The following is a 26,384-nucleotide window of genomic DNA, read 5'->3' as shown; positions in this document are numbered from 1 at the left end:
CTAATCGGACCGGAGAAGCAGGAGCGGAGTGGGGGGCTTCGCCTGCCCTTAAGGCGGAGGCAAAGAGGATTGGGGGGCCGGCGGAGCATGGCGAAGAGGATCGAGGTGAAGGCGGATCCTTCGCCTCGATCCGGAGCTCCGCCGGAAAGGTAAGTGGGGTTTACCGGGCCCTGCCGTTGTTGCTGTCTCCCATGCGGCGACGGCGGCAGGGCCCGGTAACCCCCTCCCTGCCCTCCTCTCCCTTACTTGCCTCCGTCCGCAGTCCATCGGCGTCTTCAATTGAGCCCGCGGTTCCACCAGGAAGCCTGGGCCGCTTGCGGCCCAGACTTCCTGGTGGAACCGCGGGCTCAATTGAAGATGCCGACAGACCGCGGACGGAGGCAGGTAAGGCCCCCCTCTCCCTTGGTCCCTTACTGGGCTCTGCCGCCGTCGGTGCATGGGCGGCGACGTTGGCAGGGCCGGGTAAACCGCCCCCGCCCTCCTCTCCCTTACCTGCCTCCGTCCGCAGTCCATCAGCGTCTTCAATTGAGCCCGTGGTTCCACCAGGAAGTCTGGGCCGCTTGCAGCCCAGACTTCCTGGTGAAACCGCGGGCTCAATTGAAGACGGCGACGGACCACGGACAGAGGCAGGTAAGGTCCCCCTCTCCCTTGGTCCTTTACCGGGCTCTGCCGCTGGGACTGCCTTGAGTATTGGCGTGCGTATGTATCCCTGGACAAGCTATCATGGTGGCGAGTTTGAGGTTTCTGAAGTGCAAATTGATGGAGCTATGGAAAGGGGTGTGAATGGGGTGCCCGGTTTTCATAAATTCCCCAAAAATCAGGGGATGATGGGACTGCCTTGAGTCTTGGCGTGCGTGTGCACCCCTCGATAAGCTTTCATGGTGGCGAGTTTGAGATTTTTAACGTGCAAATTGACGGAGCTATGGAAAGGGGTGTGAATGGGGTGCCCGGTTTTCATAAATTCCCCCAAAATCAGGGGATGATGGGACTGCCTTGAGTCTCGGTGTGCGTATGTATCCCTGGACAAGCTATCATGGTGGCGAGTTTGAGATTTTTAACGTGCAAATTGACGGAGCTATGGAAAGGGGTGTGAATGGGGTGTTGGATTTTCATAAATTCCCCAAAAATCAGGGGATGATGGGACTGCCTTGAGTCTTGGCGTGCGTGTGCACCCCTGGATAAGCTTTCATGGTGGTGAGTTTGAGATTTTTAACGTGCAAATTGACGGAGCTATGGAAAGGGGTGTGAATGGGATGCCCGATTTTCATAAATTCCCCCAAAATCAGGGGATGATGGGACTGCCTTGAGTCTTGGCGTGCGTGTGCACCCCTGGATAAGCTTTCATGGTGGCGAGTTTGAGATTTTTAACGTGCAAATTGACGGAGCTATGGAAAGGGGTGTGAATGGGATGCCCGGTTTTCATAAATTCCCCAAAAATCAGGGGATGATGGGATTGCCTTGAGTCTTGGCGTGTGTGTGTGAGGTGTCATGGTGCCAAACTTGAGGTTTCTAACTTTCACAGAAAAAAAGTTGTATACTTTTTTAGCTTAATGCAAGCCTATGGGGGGGGAAAACGGAGCTCCGATCCGGATCCGGAGCTCCGAGCGGAGCGGAGTGGACATAGGCGGAGCGGGGGCGGGGCGGAGCGGCCCAATCCGCAAATCGCGGATCTGGAAGTGAAGTGGAGCGGGGGGTCCGTGCACACCCCTAATTTATATTGCTCATGTGAGTAAATGATTTGCAGTGAGCTGTTATTCATATGGCAATGTCAGCGGCACTAAAATCTGTCCCTGCTCTATGTCAGTTACATTGCCTTGACGGTAATGCTATTGCTCTATGTCAGGGGTGGGCAAGTTGTGGCTTTCCAGATGTTGTTGACCTACAACTCCTATCAGTCCTAGCCAGCAGAGCCAATGGTGAAGGATGATGAGAGCCAACAACATCTTGAGGGCCACCACTTGCCCAACCCTAGAGTAAAACATGAAGAGAATATGAGGAGAAAGGGGAAAGCAAAGCACAATAGAGGATCCATGTAAATCTGCGTAAGAGAGAGCACAGTTGCCTCTCAGTGTCAGATTTCACTTGTTGAATTCTCTCCTCTGACTACTGATGATGGCTAAAAGTCAAAGTCCTGTATCCTCTTTTAAAGGTAGATGGAACTACAAGATCCAGGCCTCAAAGGCTTCCAGCCCATTAGAATGGTTGTTAAGTACATTGTAAAATACTTTCTGGGGAATTATTTCCATACCTCAGCAGTACAAAGTAAAGGCTCTTACGAGAGTTTTGTGAGTCATATTAAGTGAAGACTTATAATGAGAGCTTATTGCAAATGATTTTAAAATTTAATGGAATGTATTCTCATTCTTTCATTAGCATTGATATGTCAATTGTTCAGTTCTGCTGAAAAGCAAAATTTGAGTTTGACTTTAGACTAACATAGCCTTAAGCATATGAATTTACACAGGATATTAATCAAAGTAGATTTCTGCGTGGGTTGGTTTTTTAAGAGGGTCCTTAGATCTCTGTTTTCATATTCTTAAGGGGTCAGTAGTGTGGAACTCTGGTGTCTGCTATTCAGGTCTACTTAAATTGCCAAGAAAAGCATTTTTTTTTGTCATTTAACATTCCAAGGCGATGAACTAGAATTTTGCATGGATATGCGACGTGGAAATTTGGAAGACAAATTCAAAGCTGTTCTATAACTTAATCCTAAATGTATTTATTTGGAAACAAATTACATTCTTTTCAATCAACTAATACAAAGTAATTCAATTTATTATATAGTTTCTTTTCAAAATTCCCTAAAGGTAGATTAGCACTTCAGTTGTGATCTAAAGATGAGAGATGAATACATTGCAGCAAAGAAATGTTATGATGTTTGCAAGGAGTTGGTTTAACGTAAATAGTTGTTTGTCTATTTTCTTGGTGTGCTGCATATTGGATTATTTATAAAGGGTATAATTTAAGCACTACACATTCATTCGATTTTAATAGGATCATTAGCTCTCTTACATTTAAATTAATGGATCATAAATATTAAACATGCTTGATTTGGGCTGGATTATGCCCATAGATTTTCTCCCTCAAGCGTCTTCTCCTGAAGAGTTAGGACCAATAACATCAATTTAAAATCTAAAAAGAATCTCCTAAATATTAAACTGCAGAATGTTGAGATAAACACTTGACAGACTTCAACAGATTAACTCCTTGCCAACTTTCACCAGCTTCATCTCAGCCACTAAAAGCTGTCCAATAGCGTTGCTGTGCTATTTCAGCTCATGTATCTTTTCACCTGTATCACTACTGTGCTGGCAAAATCTCTCACCCCACCCCCTATGTTCTCCTTCCCCCCGAAGTTTTTTAAAAATATATTTTATATATATTTGTTTCTGTGCAAATACAATAGTACAGCAGCCTGAAACTGTGCAATTACAGTAAAACAACACTTGTTTTCCCCTAAGATCATATTAAACAATATAAGTGAAGAGAAAGTATTACAATTAGTTTTTAGGAGAAGTTTGTGGTCAATGTTGGCATGGCAATGGGAAGCCGATGTTGTTCTGGTCAGGAAACCAAGGCTGGATCTACACTAGTCTTATAACGTTGCTAGTGTCCCTTTCTAACGTGGTTCTCTGTATCGGTTCTCTGTAGCTGTAACATTACTGCAGGGCACATTGTTAAATCCTTTCGTTGCTGGGTTTGCTCCGCCCACTGCCTGCCTCATTCCTAGCTAGCAGTGCAGGGCAAGTCATAAGCACACACAAATCCCTCCCTCCCAAAACATCTTAACATAAGTCCCAGGGAATTACCTGAATGCACAAGAGCCAGCCACTTTGCTGAAGCTAAGCAGGGTTGGGTCTGGTCAGAATTTGGATAGGAGACCAAATTGAAAAGTTTTAGCAGCAGCCTCATTTAAGCCCCGCTGGTCATGAGTTTTGGGCTTTGGACCCTTGTTAATTTTCCTGCAGGGAGCTACAGCTCCTTTGCAAAGAGGGGGGAAATGTTTTTTTAAAAAATCATAAAAAATCAACCGATGACCCAATTTGATTCAAATTTTAAGGCAGGATGCATGGGAGTACTTCACAATAAAAGCAGATTCTAAGGTGGAAAACTTCTGAGTCCTTTGCATACAATTGTCAGTGACTGCACAGTATAAGGCTAGTGTGATTTATCTGCTGTAGCAGATAAGATAGCAAACGGGGCGAAGGAAGGAAAACAGGAAGTGGGCGGAGCAAACTCAGCAGCTCTGGGTTGCGAGAGGAGAATTACCGGTAGGACGAGGCACATGAATCTGCAGCCACGCTGGAACTAAGAAACAGAACCTGTAAGTATGACTCATTTACAACGTTGGAGACCCAGGGTCACGTGACGCTATGCGTCACAGTAACCCATTCAAAGCGTTAGAATAACACCAGTGTAGATTCCCACCTAGAGATGCCTACTCAGGAGTAAGAACTATAGAATTGAATGGGACTGAGTACCGGGCATGGATGGCAGCCTTGCTTGCCCTCTCCATGGGGTGTTTGGGCCCCCTCTCTCGCTCCCCCTTCATGGTTAAGCAGTTGAGTGGAGAACTGCCCCCTCCTCTTTTGTCAGTGAGACCGCTCTTCGACACACATGCCCCCAACAAAAAATGTGATAGTTCAATTTAGAGCTCCATCCGACGAGTGTTTTATTGCACACTCATTACTGGGCACTCACGGATTTTTCACAGATCCCTGACATGATGTCGTCTGCCTCTCGCATGCCTTCTGCCCCTTCTGGCCTTCCTTGCGCAGCAAGGAAAACCAGAAAATATCTGGTTGCTGCTCTCTCCTGCTGTGTGTGGGAGTAGCAGCATGATTACAACTCCCAACTGAATGGGCCTCATGCTCATTGTTTACTTCCTGTTTTCAAACAGGAAGTAACTGAGTTACAAAACCAGGAGCAGAGAAGTCATGGTAGCTAGTGTTTTTCCCCAGGTGTGATGGAGCTTATACCTGCCCGGACATTAAGATCATCCACAGGGGTCCTTCTCCATGAGCCCCTGCCAAAGGAAGTAAGGCAGGTGGCTACTAGGAGGGCTTTCTTTGTTGTGGCAGTACTAGCGTTAGTACTAGTGTCTGATTGGATACTGCCCACTATATTTCTAGAAGAGTGGTCTCTTGGGGAGGGGAGCAATCCCTTGAAGACCTGGGTCTCATATTCACATTACACTCTTCCAGCATTACAAAGCTATGCACCTCTTGTCCATTTTTTTTTGTACCCAAAGAGAGGTTTGGTAGGGAAATGCAATGTCCCAAGCAGCCCCAAAAGCCATATAACATTACGAACTCATAAAACCCAATGGTTTGTTCAGAAAGATAAAGAAAATAAGTACAAGGAGATAGCCCAGACCAATTTGTAAAAAAAGCAAGAAAGAAGTACCAACATTCCCATGAGCTATATAGGGATCTCTAGCTCTGATTTTAATGTACTACACAACTAGAACAGTTTATAGGTTATCTGCAAAGCCAGTTATTATTCCTCCTCTCCACTCCCATTGTTCATTTTTTACTGTTTATCGAAAAGTTAGATAATCAATTAAGGGAATGATCGGTATACACCCCTTCAGCTGTTTTAGGGTTGTTGTTTTTCCTCAAGCAGCTGGGCTGTCAGATCTTTGCCCGATATAAATCCTAGCGTGGCGTGGGTTTTCATGCAGGCTTGATGATTGTCTCAAGTTAAGTGTTCAACTGGTAGCACATTCATCATTTTTTCTTGGAATTATTGTTAAAAAGCCTCTTAGTAGCAACAGCTGCCATGACAATACAGTGTGTCCGCATATCTGACACCTAAATGCGTATATGCGTTGCCTCACCATATGTTAATAGATTTTCCCCAAGCCTTCAACAACACTCGTTTTCATCTTCACTTGGCAGCTTCTCCATTGCCACCTTCATTGCTACTATTTATGGAGTATGACTGAATAACTGTCATCAAAAAGTGATAAGGTAACATTTCCCACATAGTGCTGAGACCAGGCCGTTTTGCTCCTTGAATTGAACCTCAAAGGGTGTCCTGCTTAATGAATGGTGGTTCATGGATTGCATTGTCACACATGCCCTTGCAAACACACATGTGTAGAGCCTTCCTTTGCCCCCTTAAAACACATGCACATTCACACATGTATGCACACTCCTGCACATGCTAGGGACGGACAGGTCTGCCAGTTTTGCTTTCTCCTGCATTTGAATCTTTAAAAAAACAAGATTTTTTTCTTCCATTGCAAATATGAAAGAATTTATGAATGTTGATAAATGAAATCCTCACCCATCTGCACTGGCCAAATTTCACAGGTACAGCTATTCCCAGAACGGGGAGGACTAAGTTGTACCTGCCTGCCATGTAGCTATTAAAGATGAGTAGCCTGTCAGAAAAAAAGAATCAGCAACCCTAATGCAGTAACACAAACATCACTGAATCCACAGAGATTCAAACCCAGACTTTTAGAGCTAAGCATTTGGGCCTGATGTGCAAATCTGTCAGTTTTGGCTTCTCAAACATTCAGATTTTTTTTTAAAGCTTAAGTCGTTTCATCCTGAAGAAATTGCAAATTTTGGTAAATTCTTATCAAAAACAACCTGAAACAACATTTTCATCCATCCCTAGCATACACACATACACGTATTATATTTTTTAATATAATATAAATGGTGTGCTGCTTTAAATGATGCACTGGTTTTAAACATTTGAATTAGTTTTATGTGTTTTATGGTGTTTTTATTTGTGTTGTACCACAAATAAAAACACCAGAGTGTACCACACTCTGTACCACACTATTGTACCACAAATAAAAACACCAGAGTGTACCACAAATAAAAACACTCGATCCAGAGGGAGAGCCGGGTAATAAATAAATAAATAAATATATTGTTGTTATTATTATTATTATTATTATTATTATTGTTATTATTATTATTATTATTAGGGTATAACACCATAACACTTGATCTGGAAGCAGCCCTAGAGAGTTTGTGTTTCATAGGACGCCTCATAAATTTAAACAATGACAGTGTTCAGATTATTATTATTATTATTATTATTATTATTATTATTATTTAAATTTATATACTGCCCCATAGCCGAACCTCTCTGGGCAGTTTACGCTAAGCCATGGGGGTTAAGCATTTTGAGCCAAACATTATGGCTTAGCGTGTTGTGTGAACCATTCCTAATCATAGTACCTACATAACATTTGTTTGTTGAATTCAAACAGGAAAAAAAGATCCCTTCCTATTGGGTAGAGGAGCTGATGTTACTGAGACTTCACTGACTCCATCTCCTGTGGCACTGCTGCTTTGTTGCCAAGGTACTCCTCTGTCATAATGATCCAGCATGCTCCTGTTCTTTCAGCTGAAGCATTACTACATCACGTACAAATTGCAAATGGGTAGACCCTATCTTGACCACACAGAAGAAAAAATAACCTCCAACCCTAAAATGTCAAAATCCTCATCTCTCTTACAGAACCTAAAAGCTGCACCTGCTGCTCTCACGAGCCCTTTAGCAGGACTGCTGTCTTTAAAGACAAATGTTTGTAGTTCCGTCATCGATAGATGAGCCAAAGGCCAGCCTGTGTGTGTCCTCTCCAGTTAACCGGGTTTCCAACCCTGGCATGGCACAGAGTTGAGACATCATAATGGCAGCCAAGCATGCAGCCTGCTGTGATAAGTCAGTACTGTAGGTAATGCACCCCTTGCTGTGTCCCCCTTGCTGTGCTCAAACGGAAAAGTTTTTTTTTTAATCTTACAGAAACTTTTAAAGAATTGTATGATCAGCCTTTAAGACCCGTTGACATAACATTAAAAACAACAGGGAGCAACAACAATAGCATTTTCCCCCAGATTGCGATATTGATGTGAACCAAAAAAGTCCTGCTGTGTGAGAGGGAAGTCTTTTCAGATCTTTGAATGGCATACGACAAGGAACATCTAAATGCTCGAATCTCAAGTAAGCAAACCACATGCTCTGGGGCCAGACTTGAATTCATAGACTTCAGTGTGATTACTCCGCAAGAACGTCTCCAAAATAAACAGTTTGGGGTTGCAGCTTAACTGCCTGCTCCACAACTCAATTATGTGGAAGCACTTGGTTTTTAAGACTTGTTTCTGCTACAGTCAATAAGACCTAAATTGCTTGTAATACAAGCACTTTCCATGACCCACATTCTGTATTAGACTAAAAGTGTGCAATTGATCCATTCTACAGCCTTGTTTGTGCAACAACGTGTTGTCCTATAAAGTTAACTTTGAAGTATGGACTGTCTTGCAAAAGAGATAGACTTTGTTTGAAGGGGTCCAGAAAAATTTGAGAATGTATTGCTCTACTCTACTCTGAACTGGAAATTATAGTGTCAGTGTGTTTTCCCTGGGCACTTTTACCAGTCTTCCCAGATTTTCAGATGGCCAGTTTACTCTCTGAATTATTTAGTCTGAAGTTTCGATTGCCCTATAGTTATATATTTTCTGTTGGATTTTCAGTTTGGGTTGCTGTCCACTGTGAAATGCAACCAGTGTGGTTGAAGACTCCCTGCACAGTCACACCAGCTCTAACTTACAAATAAGCATGGGTTTAATGTTTGGAGAGTCTCCCTAGAGACATAGGATGGCATCACAGGGAAGAGGGTACCATACAGCTTGGTACATTCAATGGAAGATGGGCTGGTTACATGTCCTGATTTAGGGCGTTTCCGGATGGTGGGCTTCTACTGTCAACATTCAAAAGGCCTTGTGCAGCTATCCCATCCTTTTTTTCCTTAATGGATTTTTTTTCTGGTAATAAAATAGAAGTAGTAGAAGAAAATTGGAGGGCTACAAATTGAAGACAATGTTGTCTGGAGTCTGGCCCCCCATAAAATCCCATCAGTTAGGCAGGACAATAGCACAGTAAAACCCTCATCTGGATGCAGCCTTAAACAAGTGTTGACAATCACTGGATAAAATTGGATATATGAAGTGGTTATTCACTTCATGCATGCATGTGCGCTTGCAGCAGAGAAAACAGCAGCAAGCCTGAAGAATCTGGTTTTGAAAGCTACTGATATTCAAGTACCTCTTCTCTTCTCTTCTCTTCTCTCTCTCTCTGTTTTTTGTCTTTACTGAACATTCCTACTACTCACAAGAGAGCAAGTGCACTGAACACATTTTAAAATACTGAAGCATAAGATTTAAGGCAGTCTCATTTGAAGTTGTTTAGCGCAATTAAAGGATGGGTATCAATATATTTAATTCTAAATACATACACATACATACTGATAATTCTTGCTTCTGTGTAGTGCAAGAAAAAACGGTGCTTTTACAGGTCACAAAGCCCAGATGAAAGCACCACCTAAAATATAAGCTTTTTTAAGGTTACATTTGGGGACAGAATAAACACATCTGGTGGGGAGGAGATTGTGGTGGCAAGCTCTGCCTTCAGCTTACCTTTGTTTGGTGGTCTGAAGAGATCGTGGGCAGTATCCAGTGCCCACATGCTAGTGAGACCCACCACTAGTGCAATGGGACCCTAGGTGATTCTGCAGAAATCAGCCAAAACGCTCATTTCCTGAACATAGCAGTTCATGAGAGCTCATAGAAAGGAGCTCTGCTGACCAGTCTGTTCTGTAAACTAGTGTTTCATTCATTTCTAGGGTTCCTGTTGGAAGTGTTAGTTCCTGCTGCATTCCTGCTAGCACAACAGAAACAGCAGGAGCACAGTGACAGTATTGGATACTGCCCTGTACAAACATATGGAAATCTTGATTCGATCAGGCTCCTGGAACCATCTCCTATCGTGCTCATCATTGCCACAAATGTTGTCTGGAAAGGCGTTTGTGACCACAGAGGAAGCAAATGACTTAAGGAAAATTCCAGTAAGGAAGAAAAATGCTCAAACTACATAAAGAGGTCAATAATAATAATAATAATAATAATAATAATGTGATACTTACCAACAGCAAATCACAAACCAGCCTGATGCTGCCAAACAACAGACTACAATAACACCTAAAATGATGGAGACTAGTGAGCCCTTGGAAAGTCTTCCAGAATCTGAAACAACGAATTGTTCAATTTTTACTTCCCAATGACGAAAAAGAAAAGGTTTTATTATGCCGTGGACGAGACTTCTAAAAACTGCAAAAGTCAGTACACAACCCACTTTACAACTCTCCTCTGCTGTTGCTATGATTTTAAACACAGCTACTATTTGGTCAGTGTAAGTATTTTGGATTTAGATCATCATGGCTGGTGGTAATTTACCTTCAGCACTGTCATCTTTACAGTGCATACTACCTCCAACTTATGCAGGCCTAAGGATCAAGTCTTTAAGGGCACAATCCTATGCATGTTTAGACAAAAAAAGTCCTTCAACTCCCAGCTGGGGAATGCTGGGAGTTGCAAGACTTCTTTCTGTGTAAACATGCATAGGACTGAGCCTTTAAAGACTCTGAGGGCTCATCTACACTAAGCAGGATATTCCACTATGAAAGCGGTATATAAAAGGCAGGAGCCACACCAAGCAGGATATAGCGGTATAAAAGCAGTATATGGTATGGGTCAATGAGCCCCAACAGTTTTCAGTGCACTTCAATACCACTATAATGCAGTAGTGTGGCTCCTGCGTTTTATATACCACTTTCATAGTGGAATATTCTGCTTGGCGTAGAAGAGCCCTGAGAGGCATAGGAGATGAATATTCCTTTGAAGCCTACTTCTTTCACTTTGTACCCTATGATTATACCTTTTCCCCCTTCAGTTATAATCATATATATTTTTCAAAGCCCATCTATATATTTGACACAAGATGATTTTATGTCTTGAAAATTGAAAGACAAATCAGCTGATAAACAAAAAGTACTATTGGGTTCACTGGCAAAATGCACACGAGATTCTCTTTTACATTGCTTCAACTTATATAAACTTCAAATCCAAAGTTGAAGCCTATAGCTGAGCCAGAGAGTATTTCTTGCAGCTATCTTCAGTGCTAAATGCCTGAACAGGACTAACGGTTTACCAGGGCCAGATACCATATCACAGTGTATGATTCCAGATGCTCAGGTTTTATACAACACCAGTATACAGGAGTTACAGGAGGTGGGCTGGCAACATGGTTACTCTATGAGTCCCATAATGTTAATGTATATGGACGTTACTGGTGCAGTGTGGGACTTAACTTCACATAAGTGGTGCTTGTACTGTAACAGCTTGAAGAAATTTGAATATAATACTTACTTCAAGGACCAGTGAAGTGAATGGGTAGTTGTATGGAGTTACCCATGTAAAAGTGCAGGGACTACACTATTTCTTCTCTTTCTGATGTGCAGGTGCTGCGAAGCATTGCTTATGTAGTCAAAACTGAACCAGGCCCACATAAGAGGGTGGTATCCACAGACCCAGGCCATAGCTAGACCTAAGGTTTATCCCTGGATCATCCAGTGGTCAAACCTGTTCATCTAGGTGACACACAGGGGATCCAGTGCTCAGGCAGGGGCGAACCCTGGATGATCCCAGGATAAACCTTAAGTCTAGCTGTGGCCTAAGGCTAGATCTACACTACTGCTTTATAGTGGTATTGAAGTGCACTGATAATTATTGGGACACAATCTACAATCCACATTCACAATCCGCTTCCATAGTGTTTTTTCCTGCTTTTTATTCCACATTCGTAATGATTTGACACAGGGTGTAGATCTGGCCTCAGAGGAATCTCAACGGTTGAAGAGGCACAAATTAAAACTGTAGTAAAAAGCCCTATGGGGAGTGGGGAAACCCATCCAAAATGGCCTAATGAGGACTGAGCATATAACAAATAACAAGAGATCCTGGCAAATCCCAAGCAGGGAAGTGAATGGAGGTTATACGAGTGCACAGCATAAAATATTACTAGACCTCTTACAGATTTTAAGAGCACTTCAGTTAGGAGGCTGAAGTTGCTGGAATAATGAAGCACATGCTAATCGTTCCTTCAATTGCTCCGAAAGAGAACAACGCCAACATACCAATCATTTCCAAATTCTAAAGACTGTTTTAGGATAATAAGCAAATCACAAGCAGCTCAAGCTGTGCTTTACTCGTTTTACCTAGGCTGCCATCAAGTTCTTTATTCATCATGGTATTTGGCAAGCCCACAAGTTTACATGCCCACAAGCTTACCTGACAATAAAGTCTTCCATTTCAACTTATTTTAAAATATGTTTTGATTTGTGTTGTTTATATATTATTGGATAGCTGATATTTATGTACACTGACCTGAGAACCTCTTTGGGATGAAGACACATTTTATAAGAATTTAAAATAAATGAATAAAGTCTGGTGGACCTGACAGTTCTGCTTATGGTGCAGACCTGCACAGCTTGTGTCTGACCATGCTGAATGCAACTCTCTAGACATGTGTTGTGGCTGTTCAGGTGATCACCTGCTTGAAAACATAAACGCAGGGCCCAGAGTACACAGCTGATGGGTTGCATTTGGCTTGATGGACCACAAGTTAGTCAGTCAGTCAAGTTTATTGCTTTTGGCCAATGGCCTTTGCATAAAACAAACAACACAACAACAGTACAATCAGCAACAAATATGGGAAGACAAAGAATTTACAGAAGTTAAACATATGCATATAGACATAATTCATATAACACTTGATATACAAAATTTAAAAATACAGAATAGGCTAAGTCTAAAATAGTGTGTCATCGTTAATCCATAAGTGATATGATGTAAATCAGATATGGTCAAATGCAATAATCTCCTTTACAATTGACGGCTATCTCTGCTATATATTTCTTTCTTTCTGATCTTTTTGGCAGGTTTATTCTACTGTTAACCGTCAATTCTTCCTACCTTGCCTTTGGTAGTGGCTTCCTGTTCAAGGAGCCTTCTTTTCAGAAAGACCATAGGACCATATAGCTACACTGGGATTGGCTCTCTAGGGTTTCAGACAGGAGTCTTTCCCAACACCACTAGAAGATAATAGGGATTGAACCTGGGCCTTTTGTGTGTGCACAACCTCAATCTATGTTTGAGCCATTCTTTCAGGAAAATAAGACATCTGATGATTTTGCTATGAACAGAATCTGGAGTTTGCTGCACCCCACAACACCTCACTGTGGGCCAGATAGCAGTAACCTATTTTTAGTGAATGAGACATATCGTGTTAATACATAACGATAAGCCAGAATTGCTAACTTTTTCTGGTTTCCTGTGAACAAGCAGTGTGCTGGTATATGTAGCTCATTTGCTCCGACGTTATACCTCCCTTTGCACGAGCAGCTAAAACAAACCAGAAATGAAAAGCTTTGTGTGATATTCAAACCCCACTTCCTCATTTCTTGCTTCCAACTAACCAGGTTTACTAACCTGGCTTGTTTAGGAGCAATAAATCAGAAGCTTGGGTTCTGACACCTTGTGAAGCTTTCCATTTCTGATTTGTTTTACCCATACCCGAGAAGGGGAGAATCAAATGAACTGTGTGTATCCTCGTTTACAGTAAACCAAGACAAGCTAGCAATTCTGATTTATTGTTATATGTGAATGCAGCCAACACTTTTCACAGGAAGCAGACTCCATGGACCCTCCTGTGTTTATAGCAATGTACATTAGTCATCCATTCCCTTTACCTTTAGAATCATCAAGACTGAGTGTCACGTCTAGTTTGGCCCTAAAATTGTGGTCTTAGGAGTAATCAGAAATAAATAGCTGTTGACTGATTGAAATAGTACAGTTGAGGCATTTAATCAAGCACAAAAGGATTTATGGCATGTAAAGGAATACAAATGGGTGCCCTGGAAGATTGTCTGGGCCAGCTATTGGTTCAGAAATTTTCATTAACGATCTAGAGCTTTCTTCCAAAGTTCATATTGAACTTTATGGAAACAAAAGTCCTGGAATTAGGAAATGTGTGACATAATAGGAAATGAGTACGCCTCTCTAATCCTGCTTGTGACTGCTGTTCATAGCTTCATGACATAATGGTTGCCAAGACAACCATGAGGCTGTCTCAAAACATCATATGCCCAATATATTCAGCAGGTCACACTCTGGATCTGGGAAGTTAATGGTCTGGAATTAAGTTTTTTGTTTTCTATAACCACTTTGTCAAGGTCACATCATTTCCTGGTGAAGTTTAGATTGGTAGTTGCTAACCCACTCAGTACTTATGGTGGGAGCCAACATTATTTTTATTCTGACAACAAGCTAAAACTTATTTACCCAGGCATTTTAAAGTTATAGTACTGGTTTTATGGATAATCTGTTCTACTGTTTTTATGCCTCTAATTTGTTTTTATTATGTTGTTGTTTTATTGTATTGTCTTTGTGGCATGTTTTAGTCTTTTCATGCCTCTTATATACCATCCTGGTATCCATTAGGATGATGTGTGGTTTGAAAGCACTTTTAATATGTAGATAAAAACAATGCATCATTAACTTTGCCCTTCAGAAAACAGATTCCTTCCACACCTTTTTTTTACACCATGAGAGGCTTTATCCAGTAAGATGTGCCAATTTAGTGTAGTGGCTGGCCTTGTACTGGGGAGATTTGGTTCATATTTTCACTCAACCATGAAATTCACTTGAGGACTTTGAGTCAGTCTTTGGCCTTAGCTAGACCTAAGGTTTATCCCGGGATCATCCCAGGGTCATCCCTGCTTGCTCCCAGGATCCCCTGTGTGTCATTTACATGAACAGGGATGACCCCGGGACGATCCCGGGATAAACCTTAGGTCTAGCTAAGGTCACTGTTTCTCAAACTAACCAACTCACAGAGGTTTATCTGTGATTTCTGTGGTGGACCTCAATTTTAGAAAACAGATGTGGTCACTTGTTTATAACTATAAAATACGAAATGGTGAAATACAGTGGGCCTATTAGGACAACATGTTAAGCCCTAGTTAGGCTGCTAACCCTTTTGCAAAAGGGAGCATGATTAAACCATGGTTATGTAGCCACCATCATTAGGAATGGTTCACATGATACACTAAGTCATGGTTCACAAGACACACTAAGCCATAATGTTTAGTTCAAAATGCTTAACCACTGTGGCTTAACAGGTTGTCTGAACAGCGTCAATGACATTCTTCTGGTGCACATGACTTCAGCATGTGTGAGTGACAGATGCAACTTTGGTATTTCCTCATAGAGATAACAGCATGGATTCCTCCCAGGGAGAATTCATCTAGGATGTGGGAACTGGAGGCCAAGCTCCACCCCCTGGAGGAACCAAAGGAGGACTGGAGGTGAACCATAATTAGTACATTAGGCCCACAGGCTGGAGGTTATGCATCACTCATGCAGATTTTTTTAATCAACAAAGCAATGTAGTCATCTTACCTGTACATGTTTTTCCATCTTCTGCCAGTTCATAAGGATCTGTGCAAAGACACTCGAAGGTGCCTTTAATGTTCACACATTTGGCAGAGGAATGGCATGGTGGATTCATTTTGTTTTCACATTCATTGATGTCTACACAGCAACACAAGAATAACAGCATTACAAAATAGAAGTATATTCCTTGAAGCCCGATATTCAAGTGCTGAAGCAGCACAACAGAGTAATCGATGTGATGGTTCAAAAGTTACCCCTGTACAACATCAGAAAACATAACATTGTAGAGCATTACAGAGCACTTGTTTATTGCTAGAGCAAACCCTATAACAAGTGTTCCATAAATGCATACAATTTATCTAGAGATGAGAAGCATGACTTGATTCTACTCCAAAAAGAGCTTGCTCCTCCTCCCAAATCCATTCCGCAGAATCAATCTCCCAAAGCTACTGGACTCTGCCAATTTACACGAAACTTGCCCACAGTTCAAGGACAGCCAAACATGTTCTGGAGCTTCAGATCTATAGGACAGTTTATCTTAATTGGTCAGGTTCTGAGTCTGGCACCTCCAGAGGCTTACCCAATATTGTAGGCTACACCACTCAAGAGTCTTCCTGTGAGCACAAAGCATACAGCATTTGGCTGCTGCTTCCTTGGCAAGTTTTCAAAGGCAGTCAAGAGAGTATCAAGGGAGTGGACATCTCTGCATAACACCACCCATAACCCACAGCTAAATTAGGGAGCCTAAAAGCTTTTCTATTTGAGGCTGTTAATCCGCTGTATCTACTTTCAGTTTTGTCACAAAACTGACATCTGAGCATTGCTCGAAGAGTGTTTCTGTTCCTGCTTTTCCGTTACATAGCCTCTAGGTGGTGCTGTGGTATAGTGGAATCGTGCAATTATACAAATGGTAAAAGCATTTTCTTTCACTTTCACAGAGAATAACACAATTCCCCTGCTCTAAAAAAACCTCACTGAAAGTGCTATTTATAAACAGAAACAAAATTGGAGGGTCACGACATCATCTAAAGAACCTGTAAACAACCATGAGTAAGGAATGGCGAGGACACAATAAATGCCTCCTGTAGAAAAGCTCTAAGATGGTTAATGACTCCAATAATGAAGGCAGTACTTTCCCCCTGCTCTTGTTTGTAATCACCCCTTTGCAATAGTGCGAAACCTATGGACATGAGCTAACGTTTGCTCAACTGGATTTCATTGCTTGATTTATTCTTAATCTGCTTCATTGTGTGTGCAAGAATGGGAATACATTGCATAAACACCCATGAAGCAATAGATGAGCTTCATGCTGTAAAAACTGAGCAAACAGCTACACAAGCAGTCTTTGACAGCATCTTTCTTCTTATTTAGCACTTATCCCATTATAATTCTTTGTTTCTATACAGCAGCTAGATTGCAGCTTATTTGAGTGGCTTAACATATTAACAGAATCTGTGAAAATAAATGGCTGATTCATGCAATTTATCTATTCAGTTTGTTGCCAGAACATTAATTCTGCTGAGGGGGTGGGATACGGAAGTGTTATTATAATTTACTTAAGAGCTTTTGCATGGCATTAGGTGGATGGCATTGAGGGGATACACCTCATGGGAATAAGAAAGGGGGCTACAATTCCCTCCACCCCATTACAACTATACCATTACATGAATAGCTTTCTCTTCCAAGCAATGTTGATAAGCAGACATCATGGAGGATCAACCAGAGCTCATGCATGCAAATGCATTCACCACCTGATATAACATCTTCCTGAATATATGCTTGCTACAGTTCTTCTCTCCCTGATGTTTTCATCAAAGTTGATGTGCACATGCATGGACAAGCTGGGGAACTCTGTGTACAGTGTCTTGTAGAAGTGGAATGTGAGTGACCGTGAAGTCCTAAAGTGATGCATTGCGTTGGAATGAACTTGTGCTGTCCTTCTCTTTCACAGCATGGGAAGGTAGATGCATGTACAGAGAGTTATTTGGAGTAAGATCTAGGCCAGGGGTGCATAAACTTTGGCCCCTCAAGGCCTTTACTTCAGCTGTCCAGTGGTATCCTGAACCTCGTGTTACTGAATACCTCTCACACACATACACCCTTGCAGTTTACTGCCACCTATACGTGCCACTCCCTCACCCAGGGATATTCATACTGCTAGCAGCAAGGGAAGAACATCAGGATCAGTGTGTGTGTGTGTGTGCACGTGCATGCATATGCATGTATACATTTTTGTGCATATGTGTGCACACATGAATATATATATATATATATATATATATATATATATATATATATAGTTATATATGTGTGTCTGTGTGCATGCATGCACACACACATGCATGTGCCCCCAAAATTTAAGCCAGCACCCCATGTGGCCCTCAGGGCAAAAAAAGTGTGTGTACCCCGATCTAGAGTGATTCTAGATGAGGCTTTCATGGCCCCATTGCCCGAACTTACTCATGAGGGGTCCAGATAATGACTACTTCTACTTGTGACCGTCCAGTGTTTTCTTGGGCTTCTTCTGTCTTTTTCCTTGACACAGAAAAAGATGGAAGAGCTGCAGGATGCCTTCTGATTGCTAGTACTAGGTGCCCTCCATCTAGAAGTGCCCACAATCTCACAATATGAAGGGGGAGATAAGAAATAAGTTCTCTGTCTCTCAGCCTTCCCTATATCTCTCTCAATTTGGTCAGGATTCAGGACAGAGAGGACCAACGTACCCCACCCTAGACAATGCAGTACTGGATGTGCCTAGTTTCTTGACTAACTGAGTTCATGTGGTTTCTGGCTTCATGTCTAGTTTCTTGCATTGATTATCTGGGTTCATGAGGTCAACGTCTGAGACTACCTGGAAAGCCATGCCTCCCTCCTTACCCAGGATGAATGAAGGTTAACTGTGATCACATGCCAGTCCTTATGACTGTACACCCCGCACAATCAAGTCCTCTGGGAAGAATTTCCTTCAGCCAGTCAAAATTAGGTTGACAGGTATTACCCAGAGAACCTTCTCTTCTGCTGCTCCCAGACTGTGGAATGGCCTGCCGGGGGAGATTCGTGAACTTAACAGTCTTTTAGCATTTAAGAAATCTATAAAGACTGACCTTTTCCAGCAGGCCTATCCAGTGGAATTTTAGGATGCTTTTAGGGTGTTTTTTAGGATGTTTTAACAATGTATGCTGTTTTTAGTATACTGTTTGCTGCAGTTTGCTGTGGTGATGGCATTCCACACACGATAAAGAGAGAAGTTGACAATGTATGTGGGAATCCCAGATTCAAATCCCTGCTCAGTCTGAGGCCTTAGCTAGACCTACCTGATAATCCAAGATGGAAGAGGGAAGATCTAGCATTGCATAGGGTGACCATATGACCGGATTAGCTCGGGTTTTTTTTATTACAAATCCGGGAGGGGGAGGGAAAATCCGGATTTTTTTCCAAAGAGCAGCTCTAATGGGAATTAACAAAAATGCTTATAACTCCATCATTTTTAAAGATAAAGTCATGAAACTTGACACTATGGTAGCTCTTAGGAAGGGTTTTAGTTATACCAAATTTTAAACAGATCCGTTCATCCATTGATTTTTTAGGATTTTTTTTAAAATTGAGGTTTTAAAATTATTATTTTTAAAATTGTCATTTTTAAAGATAAAGAGATGAAAGTTGGCACCATGATAGCTTTTAGGTAGAGCTTTAGCCATACCAAATTTGAAACAGATCTGTTCATCCATTGATTTTTAGGAATTTTTTAAAATTTGAGGATTTTTTTTTTTTTAAAAAATGTAATTTTTAAAGATAAAGAGATGAAACTTGGCACCATGATTGCTCTTAACAAGGACTTTAGCTATGCCAAGTTTGAAACAGATCTGTCCAACCACTGAGTTTTAGGATTTTTTAAAAAAGTTTGAGGTTTTAAAATTATTTTTTTAAAAATGATTTTAACATGGCGACCATGTTGTCCTCCTTTTTGGTTTCCAAAATATGGTCACTCTAGCATTGCGATTAATGCAAGATCCCTCCTCCATTTACATGTGAGGTGCGATGACCTCAGGAAGAGAGGTGTTGTGCCCGCCATCTTTTTTTAAAGGAGAAGCAGTGCACGAACACTCATGTGCTTAAGGTAGGTCTTTTTAAATTTTTTTTACCAATTTCCCCACTCCCCTCACCCTACCCCTACCTCCTGTGCACGGCTCCCAACTCTGTGCGAGGAATTGCGTGGAGCTGGGTCAAACCGTGGCAACCAGCCACACATTCTGCAGTTTCCGGCCCAGCCCCAGACCATGGAAAAAGTGGACCCAAAGGGGAGGACTCTATCCCGGGGCAAGGGAGGGATGATCCCTCCCTGATCCCGGGATCCCCTGTGCGTCATGTGGACACACAGGGAGAATCCTGGAGTTCGCCCCGTGATAAAGCTTGGTCTAGCTAAGGCCACAGTCTCAAAGGCTTTTGGGCTAGTTGCTCGCCTGCAACCAACTCCAGAGACTGAAGCTTCTTAGGCCCTTTCTACACCTAAGGATTATCCCAGGCAAATGGAGGGATCGTCATTTGGATGCACAGGGATGATCCCGAGACGATCCCGGGGCAAAAGGCAGGTGTAGAAACAGCCTTAGAGAATGGATAATGGTGCAACAAATCAGTCCTATCTCCTCTAACCATCAGAAGAGTAATATTTACACATAATGGCTTCTTGCTTCCAAGGCACAAAATTGCCTCTGCAACTGGTTGTAGAATTTAATACTGACCAGCCCCTCTTGAAAGTCAGCACTGGTTCCTTTCGTTCTCCCAACTATGATAGGCAGCCCAAGAAAATGTCTGACTATGAACAAAAATGCTTCTCTGGGTGGAAAGATCTCTCCCCTCCCCAACTTCAATGCCTTCGGTTAGCTATTTCTCTATATCCAAGTAAAAATATAACAAGGTGTGTGCAAAAAAGGTGCTAGCCGGATAATGTCCTTTTTCAAGCGAGAGATCTGTACAAATGTCTTCCTGTTTCATGTCTCAGGTTTACGAAGTAAAGGCCTGCACTTGAACCTGGATACCTTGGCTGAATTCCATTATGCCACCTGTTAATTAAATCCTGCAAGCTTTTTAGTTTCCCTAAAGTCACACACACAGGCCTTCCAAGGCCATTAAAGCATCCTGTGATTGCCTGAGTCCTATTGCTTCCCTTTTATCTGCATTTCTCTGTAATGAGAAGTAAAAGAAGGAGCTTTGCCAGGCAAACTGACCATTTTGTTTTTGTTCTGTTTTAGTTGTATTCTGGGAGCCTTGAAACTAGCTCACCAGCATATTGAGATGATCTCTCTTTTTGAGCAAGGGACCAGGAACCATATGTAAAGCAGGAGTAAGACCAAGAAAGGAGAGCACTACCAAACTCTAAGGAGTGAAGAGATTCAAGCTGTATGGGACATGAAGACATGTGTATGTGAAGTATCCAACTTGTTCTTCTATAAATCCAGTATACCACTGAAGTATTTTTTCAAGGCACTTTGCAATTTATTTACATTATTATCTCAATAAGCTCAATTATGACCTTGGAAAAGGTGAATTCTGAAACTCTAAAACTCTAAAAATGGTAAGAACAGTAAGCTTAAAAATAAAACTCTTTATGGGACCATCACAAGATGAATAAGTTTTCATAGTAGACACATTTATTAGACTGGTTTATTGGACCCTCTAAAACGAATCAAGGTTAAACATTCCACTATGGTAATGTTATTCTTGCTGGAAAATATCAGACAATTACAAAATTCAGGCACCTTGGCAGACTGGTGGTTTTGTATTCCACCTCCCTTTTGTACAGGTTAGTTGTTCTTCTCCTAGAAGCTTGTATCCTTGTTGGCATGAGTATGTAACCATGGATTTTCCTGTTTCTAAGCAATGGACAAAGTCACCATGGTCCACTCTGTCTGGGAAGCTACAAGTCAACTCTAGAAACAGAAAGAGAACATAACCAAGTTTTAAAACTAGTCAACATACAAGGGGCTAGAACATCATGCACACCTCAGCTGTCAGTCCTATACTCACCTATCTGAACTCAATGGGACTAACATCTGAGTCAACACACCTAAGATTGGACTTTTTAAAAAAAGTTTTAGTATTTTGATGTGCAAATAGAATTATCCAGCCCACAGGGACTTTCCTGCATAGTGTAAGGCAGAGGTGCAAAAGGTGCAACCTGTGAGCCATGTGCAGCCTGCCAAACCACTTCTGGAAGCCCACTAGACCCCCCCCCCCCACTGCAGCACCAGCTTGGGGTTCCCTTGCTAACACTAGTGAAGGAATTTTTCTTGGCTTGCAATTTTACTTCAATAGGTCTTATCCCAGGTAAGTGGGTATAGGATAAATGTCCTACAGCATAATGCTAGGCATGTTTACTCCTATTGAGTTCAATAGATCTTATGCCAGGTAAGTGCTCTCGACAGACAAAAGACTCAGAGATCAGAGACCTCCATCTATCGTATGCCCTGCCAGCAAGATCCAGGCATGGCGGGTGAAGGACAGAGGTGACTTTGCCTCCTGTGCTTCCTCTCAAAAAATAGTTTCAGTTAGACAGGCCTCCAAGCCCATCTAGCTGACCTACCAGAAGTTGGAGGGGACAACAGTGGAGAGGCTGTAGGATTCTGGAGCTCCCTCCCTTCCCATTGTTCCACTCCCTTTCTGCTCTTCCCATGGTCTTCCAAGACTGCCGTTGTGACTTGGAAAAAGCAGCCAATAGTGCTTTCTGCAAGGGAAAGGGGGAATGGTGTGATCTTGAAATACCCTCCCAAGGCTATAGGGTTGCCTAAAGCCTTGGGAGGTGAAAACATGCTATATCCTCTGGTCCCTAAGATGCTTTCCCAGGGACACGATAGTCAATGGTGGAGTAATAATCAACTTGACAGTTGTTTATCTAGGGGGTACTCCCCACTCTACCTAATAATAATCAGCCATGGTGTGTATTAGGATCAGTGTTGACTATTAACCCACGCTGAGTAGACTCACTCATCCCGTCCTCTCTCCCCACTCAGTCCTCCTGCTAGTATTCCATCAGCCATTGCTGCTGAAAATCTGTCCTGCCAGCTGAACTAGAGCAGCAGCTGCTGCTTTGACCACTCTTGCCTTGCAACTCTGTGGCTGAGGAAATAACCAACGGTGCCCTCCACACAACATGATAACCAATGTGATTTAAATAGCTAATTCTGCACAGTGTTGGCTATTTGCATTGGTTATTTCTGCTAAATAACCAACTGTTGGTTAAAAAATTCCCTCCTCACAACACAATAACCCACAGTGGATTAAATAACCAACCATCAACTATTTAAACCACCATTGGTTATTATGTTGTCTGAACCCAGACTCTGACTTTCTTTCTCATTTTGTTTGACTCATAGGGAGAAGAATCCTATGGGCCCTAGTCTGTGTTTGGAGGGAGGCGCTTGGACTCCGACCCTGGAGTCCAAGCTCACCGCCCCATCTTCCTTGAAGGCAGTGCATAGAGAACCATGCCAGCTGCCTCTCCGAGCTTGCAAAAGTGACCTTGGAGAGGACAGAATGGGGGCGTTTCTGTAGGTGGGTAGGGAAGGGGACTGGGAAGTGAGGATATGACCTGTCCTAAGCCTCCTTCCCTCTGCAGAGCGCTACCTAGATGGGCAAAAATGCAGAGCGGGAGAAGTGCAGAGGCAACAGTAATCTCTGCCGCTCCTGCTCTGCATAGGATGTCTACCTGGATAGGATAGCACCCTATGTTCTAAGCTACATTGTAGTTGGAGTAAAGTTTGCTATTTTGTTAAGGTCTTGCACATCTGATCCCTGACTCTGAGGAAGTACTAGGATCTGGCAATCTCCATGAGCATGTACACCTCCTGCCAACCTTGTCACCCACAAGATATGTTTCTTTTCATATTACCCAAGTCCCACTGATTTGATGCAATTTAGCAGGTGCCTAAATGATGACATCCCTACATTTTTAGCAGCCTCAATAGCATAGTTAAGAGGTAGCACATGGTTTTAAACTGATCTAATTGCATGGCCTTTCATGAGACTAAATACAATTCTTCAGGTTACGTAGGTGTGTTTCGAGCATTTAGCATGGAAATCCTTGGTAAAGACTGATTTTGAGAAAAATTCCTGTTGCTACCTTCATATTCCTTTCACATTCCTGATGGCAAGAAGAAATCAACACTATTTCCCTCCACCTTGGAAAACTTCCAGCGTGTTCTTCACACTGGCCCTGTTCAGAAGAAACATTCAACCATGGTGGTTATGGCTTTTTTCTTAACAATGGTTAAAGCCTTACTCACCACGATTTAATTGTGTCTTCTGAACAGGGCCATAGTTGGCCAAAGGCAAGACACAAAGAATGCAATCCTGTTCCCACTTACTTGGAAGTAAGCCCTCAATGGACTCAACAGAACTTACATTTGCATAGACGTGTATAGGATTGCACTGATAATCTTTGAGTTACCTGGTTGGAGAGTTTCCTGCCAAGCTCCTAAATTTATGCTGGGTATATTTTCACAAGACTTGAAATCTTGAGGAAATTTTCCAAGTCTGAAGGCATCTAGAGGTGCCTCAGTGAGGCCTGTGTTATCACAAATTAATCTGGATAAAGAATATTTTCCGAGTTCATGCCTTTGTGCTTCGGTAAAAACATTACTGTTTTCCCACCAAAATCTGTATGGAAACAAGACACAACCACACACATACACAAACACACACAGTCCAAGTTATTAATGTAGGTCTCAATGTAGCTCCTTTAAGCTCTTTGATTTACAGGTCTGTGTTGAATTGTAGCCAGGGTATTGACTGAAGCATGGGAAGACAATATATTATAAGACAGTCTTAAAGAATCCACTGAAAAACATGGGAGTAAACAGTGTGCCGAGGATAACACTTTACTTGTTTTTACGTGTGTATCCTCCACATATGGTGGAATAGGGGTACTACTAGGGATGTACAGATTTCGTAAAATGGATTGTCAGGTGCCTTTTTGTTTTGTCATCCCCACATTGATGGAACTGGATTTTTCCCCAATTTCCCAAATTTTCACAAATTCATATTTGTGCAGATTTGCATTTGTGCAAATTCACATTTGTAAAAATGCACAATTCCCTCCAAAAATTGTTTAAATACTCAAATCCCCAAATGCACATTTTAGGGGGGAAATGTGCATTTTCTGCCAGCGTCTTTTTAATTTAATTTTATGCATTTTATGCATTTAATATTATTTTATGTAGGAGTGCTCCACTGAAAAAGTGAGTTTTTAAAATAATAATAATAATAATCCTGCTCCCCCTCCATGCCCCGTGCTCAGTTCCTTGTGTTTACTCGTGAGGAGCCAGGACAAAGTGGGACAGCCACCCACAAGTCCCACAGTCTCAGGATCATCCTGAGACCGCAGGAAAAGTCAGGATAAAAGTGTAGGGCCATATCCTGGGGAAAGGGAGGGATCATCCCTCCCTGTTCCCGGGATCCCCTGTGAATCATGTGGATGCACAGGGATAATCCCTGGATGATCCCCAGGATATCACTCCGTCTAGCCTTGCCCGTAGAGTCATGGGGGGGGGGCATTGAGGGTGTCTTGCCAAAGGGCCCTCAAAAATCTTCATCTGGTACTGGGTGGATAACATCTTCAAAAATGACCCTGGAGGTCTTTTTCAAGGTCACATCTCAGCGTACAGCATGGGTTAGGCTACTTTTGGGGAAACTGTTAGAGCTCTGAAAGTTATGAATCAATGTGGATATGTTATACACCAGTATGAAGATAAGGAGCTATGCTACCAAACTGTGAAAGTCTAGCTTTCACAGGAAAAATACCATGGGCACAAGCAACAAAACCCCTTGAAATCATTACAAAAATCATGGCTTGGACTGCTATACCATTTAAACCAATTAAAACCACATTACACACCCAAGCAATTAGCTGGCACATGGTAAATTCTGGCTTTAGTGGTCTATGGCAAGAATCAGATATGTATGCATCAAACAATATGCACACTATGATGGAGTGCAAAGTACATATGGATTCACGTATATTGCATATGAAGCACTATGGCTGACAATTAATCATCATGAGCTCTAGTTGTTTTTCCAGGTCAAGCAAGGAAATGAAAACACAGGGTAGGTCAGATACCAGTTTTTGTGGTAACCAAGTCCATTTCATTCAATTTGCAGCTAGAGCTTGGAAATGTCTTGCTTTACTGATGCCAACATTTATTTAAAAATGGTAAACATTAAAAGTATACAAAATTTAAAAACCATCAAAACATAAAAACAGTATAAAAACAACAGTATCCATTTAAAAACAACAATTCTGGGGTCCATTAAATTATTAAATGATTTAATTATGTGAAATTTTATAGTAAGTAATTTATGAAAGCTTGAATTCAGTCTAGATCATTCATTATGAGCAGCTTATCATTTTTTGACTCTTCATCCACCCAGGGTGAATTTTACTGATAGCACAAACAGGCATCTGTTAGCAAAATTCTGAACCAACTCTGGGGGCTGGAGCTGGGGGGCAAATTGCCCGTTGAGTTTTCTTACCTGTGGGTCAGTTGCCTGAATTCTTTGCATTAAGAAGCCAAAACACTGAGTAACGGCTGCGTTTTTGTCAGAAAAAGTAAGCAGCAGTTTCTTTCACTTAGGCCATAGCTTAGACCTAAGGTTTATCCCAGGATCATCCCGGATTCGTCCCTGCCTGAGCACTGGATGCCCTGTGTGGCACTTAGATGAACAGGTTTGACCCCAGGACAATCCTGGGATAAACCTTAGGTCTAGCTACAGCCCCAATGTGCTAGGTTGAGTTGTGTACACTGAGAAGTCCAGGCTGTTCGGTTCAGCCCCACCACTCCATTTCACATGCCGCTGCATGAGAGACTGCAGAATGTATGCATCTACTTCCTCCATAACTCTCATCTGATGATGACAACATGCTCTGTTGAGCCAGGGAAGGCAGAGTGTGTGGCGGCGGACCAAACTGGCAACTTGGCAGAAGCAACTGTGAGGATTGCTCTCCCATTCACATTCACTTCCCACCTCAGCTACTTCCCTCTGCTTAAGTCTCAGGTTTTCATCGTTGAAGAGTTA

At 42.2% G+C, this 26,384-nt stretch overlaps 1 protein-coding gene across 1 annotated transcript in view; it reads right to left on the bottom strand.

Annotated features, from left to right (window-relative positions):
• Positions 1-26,384, bottom strand: part of TPO (thyroid peroxidase) — a 102,960-nt gene that overhangs the window by 25,335 nt on the left and 51,241 nt on the right. The window contains exons 13-16 of the mRNA XM_063125479.1: positions 23,761-23,969; positions 21,074-21,244; positions 15,324-15,455; positions 9,950-10,049 (exon numbers count right to left, since the gene is read on the bottom strand). Of these exons, the coding sequence (XP_062981549.1) occupies positions 9,950-10,049; positions 15,324-15,455; positions 21,074-21,244; positions 23,761-23,969 (612 nt within the window). The remainder of the gene's footprint in view (positions 1-9,949; positions 10,050-15,323; positions 15,456-21,073; positions 21,245-23,760; positions 23,970-26,384) is intronic.

The sequence above is a fragment of the Elgaria multicarinata genome, chromosome 4, assembly GCF_023053635.1.
Source record: "Elgaria multicarinata webbii isolate HBS135686 ecotype San Diego chromosome 4, rElgMul1.1.pri, whole genome shotgun sequence".
Classification (NCBI taxonomy): Eukaryota; Metazoa; Chordata; class Lepidosauria; order Squamata; family Anguidae; genus Elgaria; species Elgaria multicarinata.
Note: the sequence above shows the minus strand (reverse complement) of the source record. Positions and strands in the feature narration are given on the sequence as shown.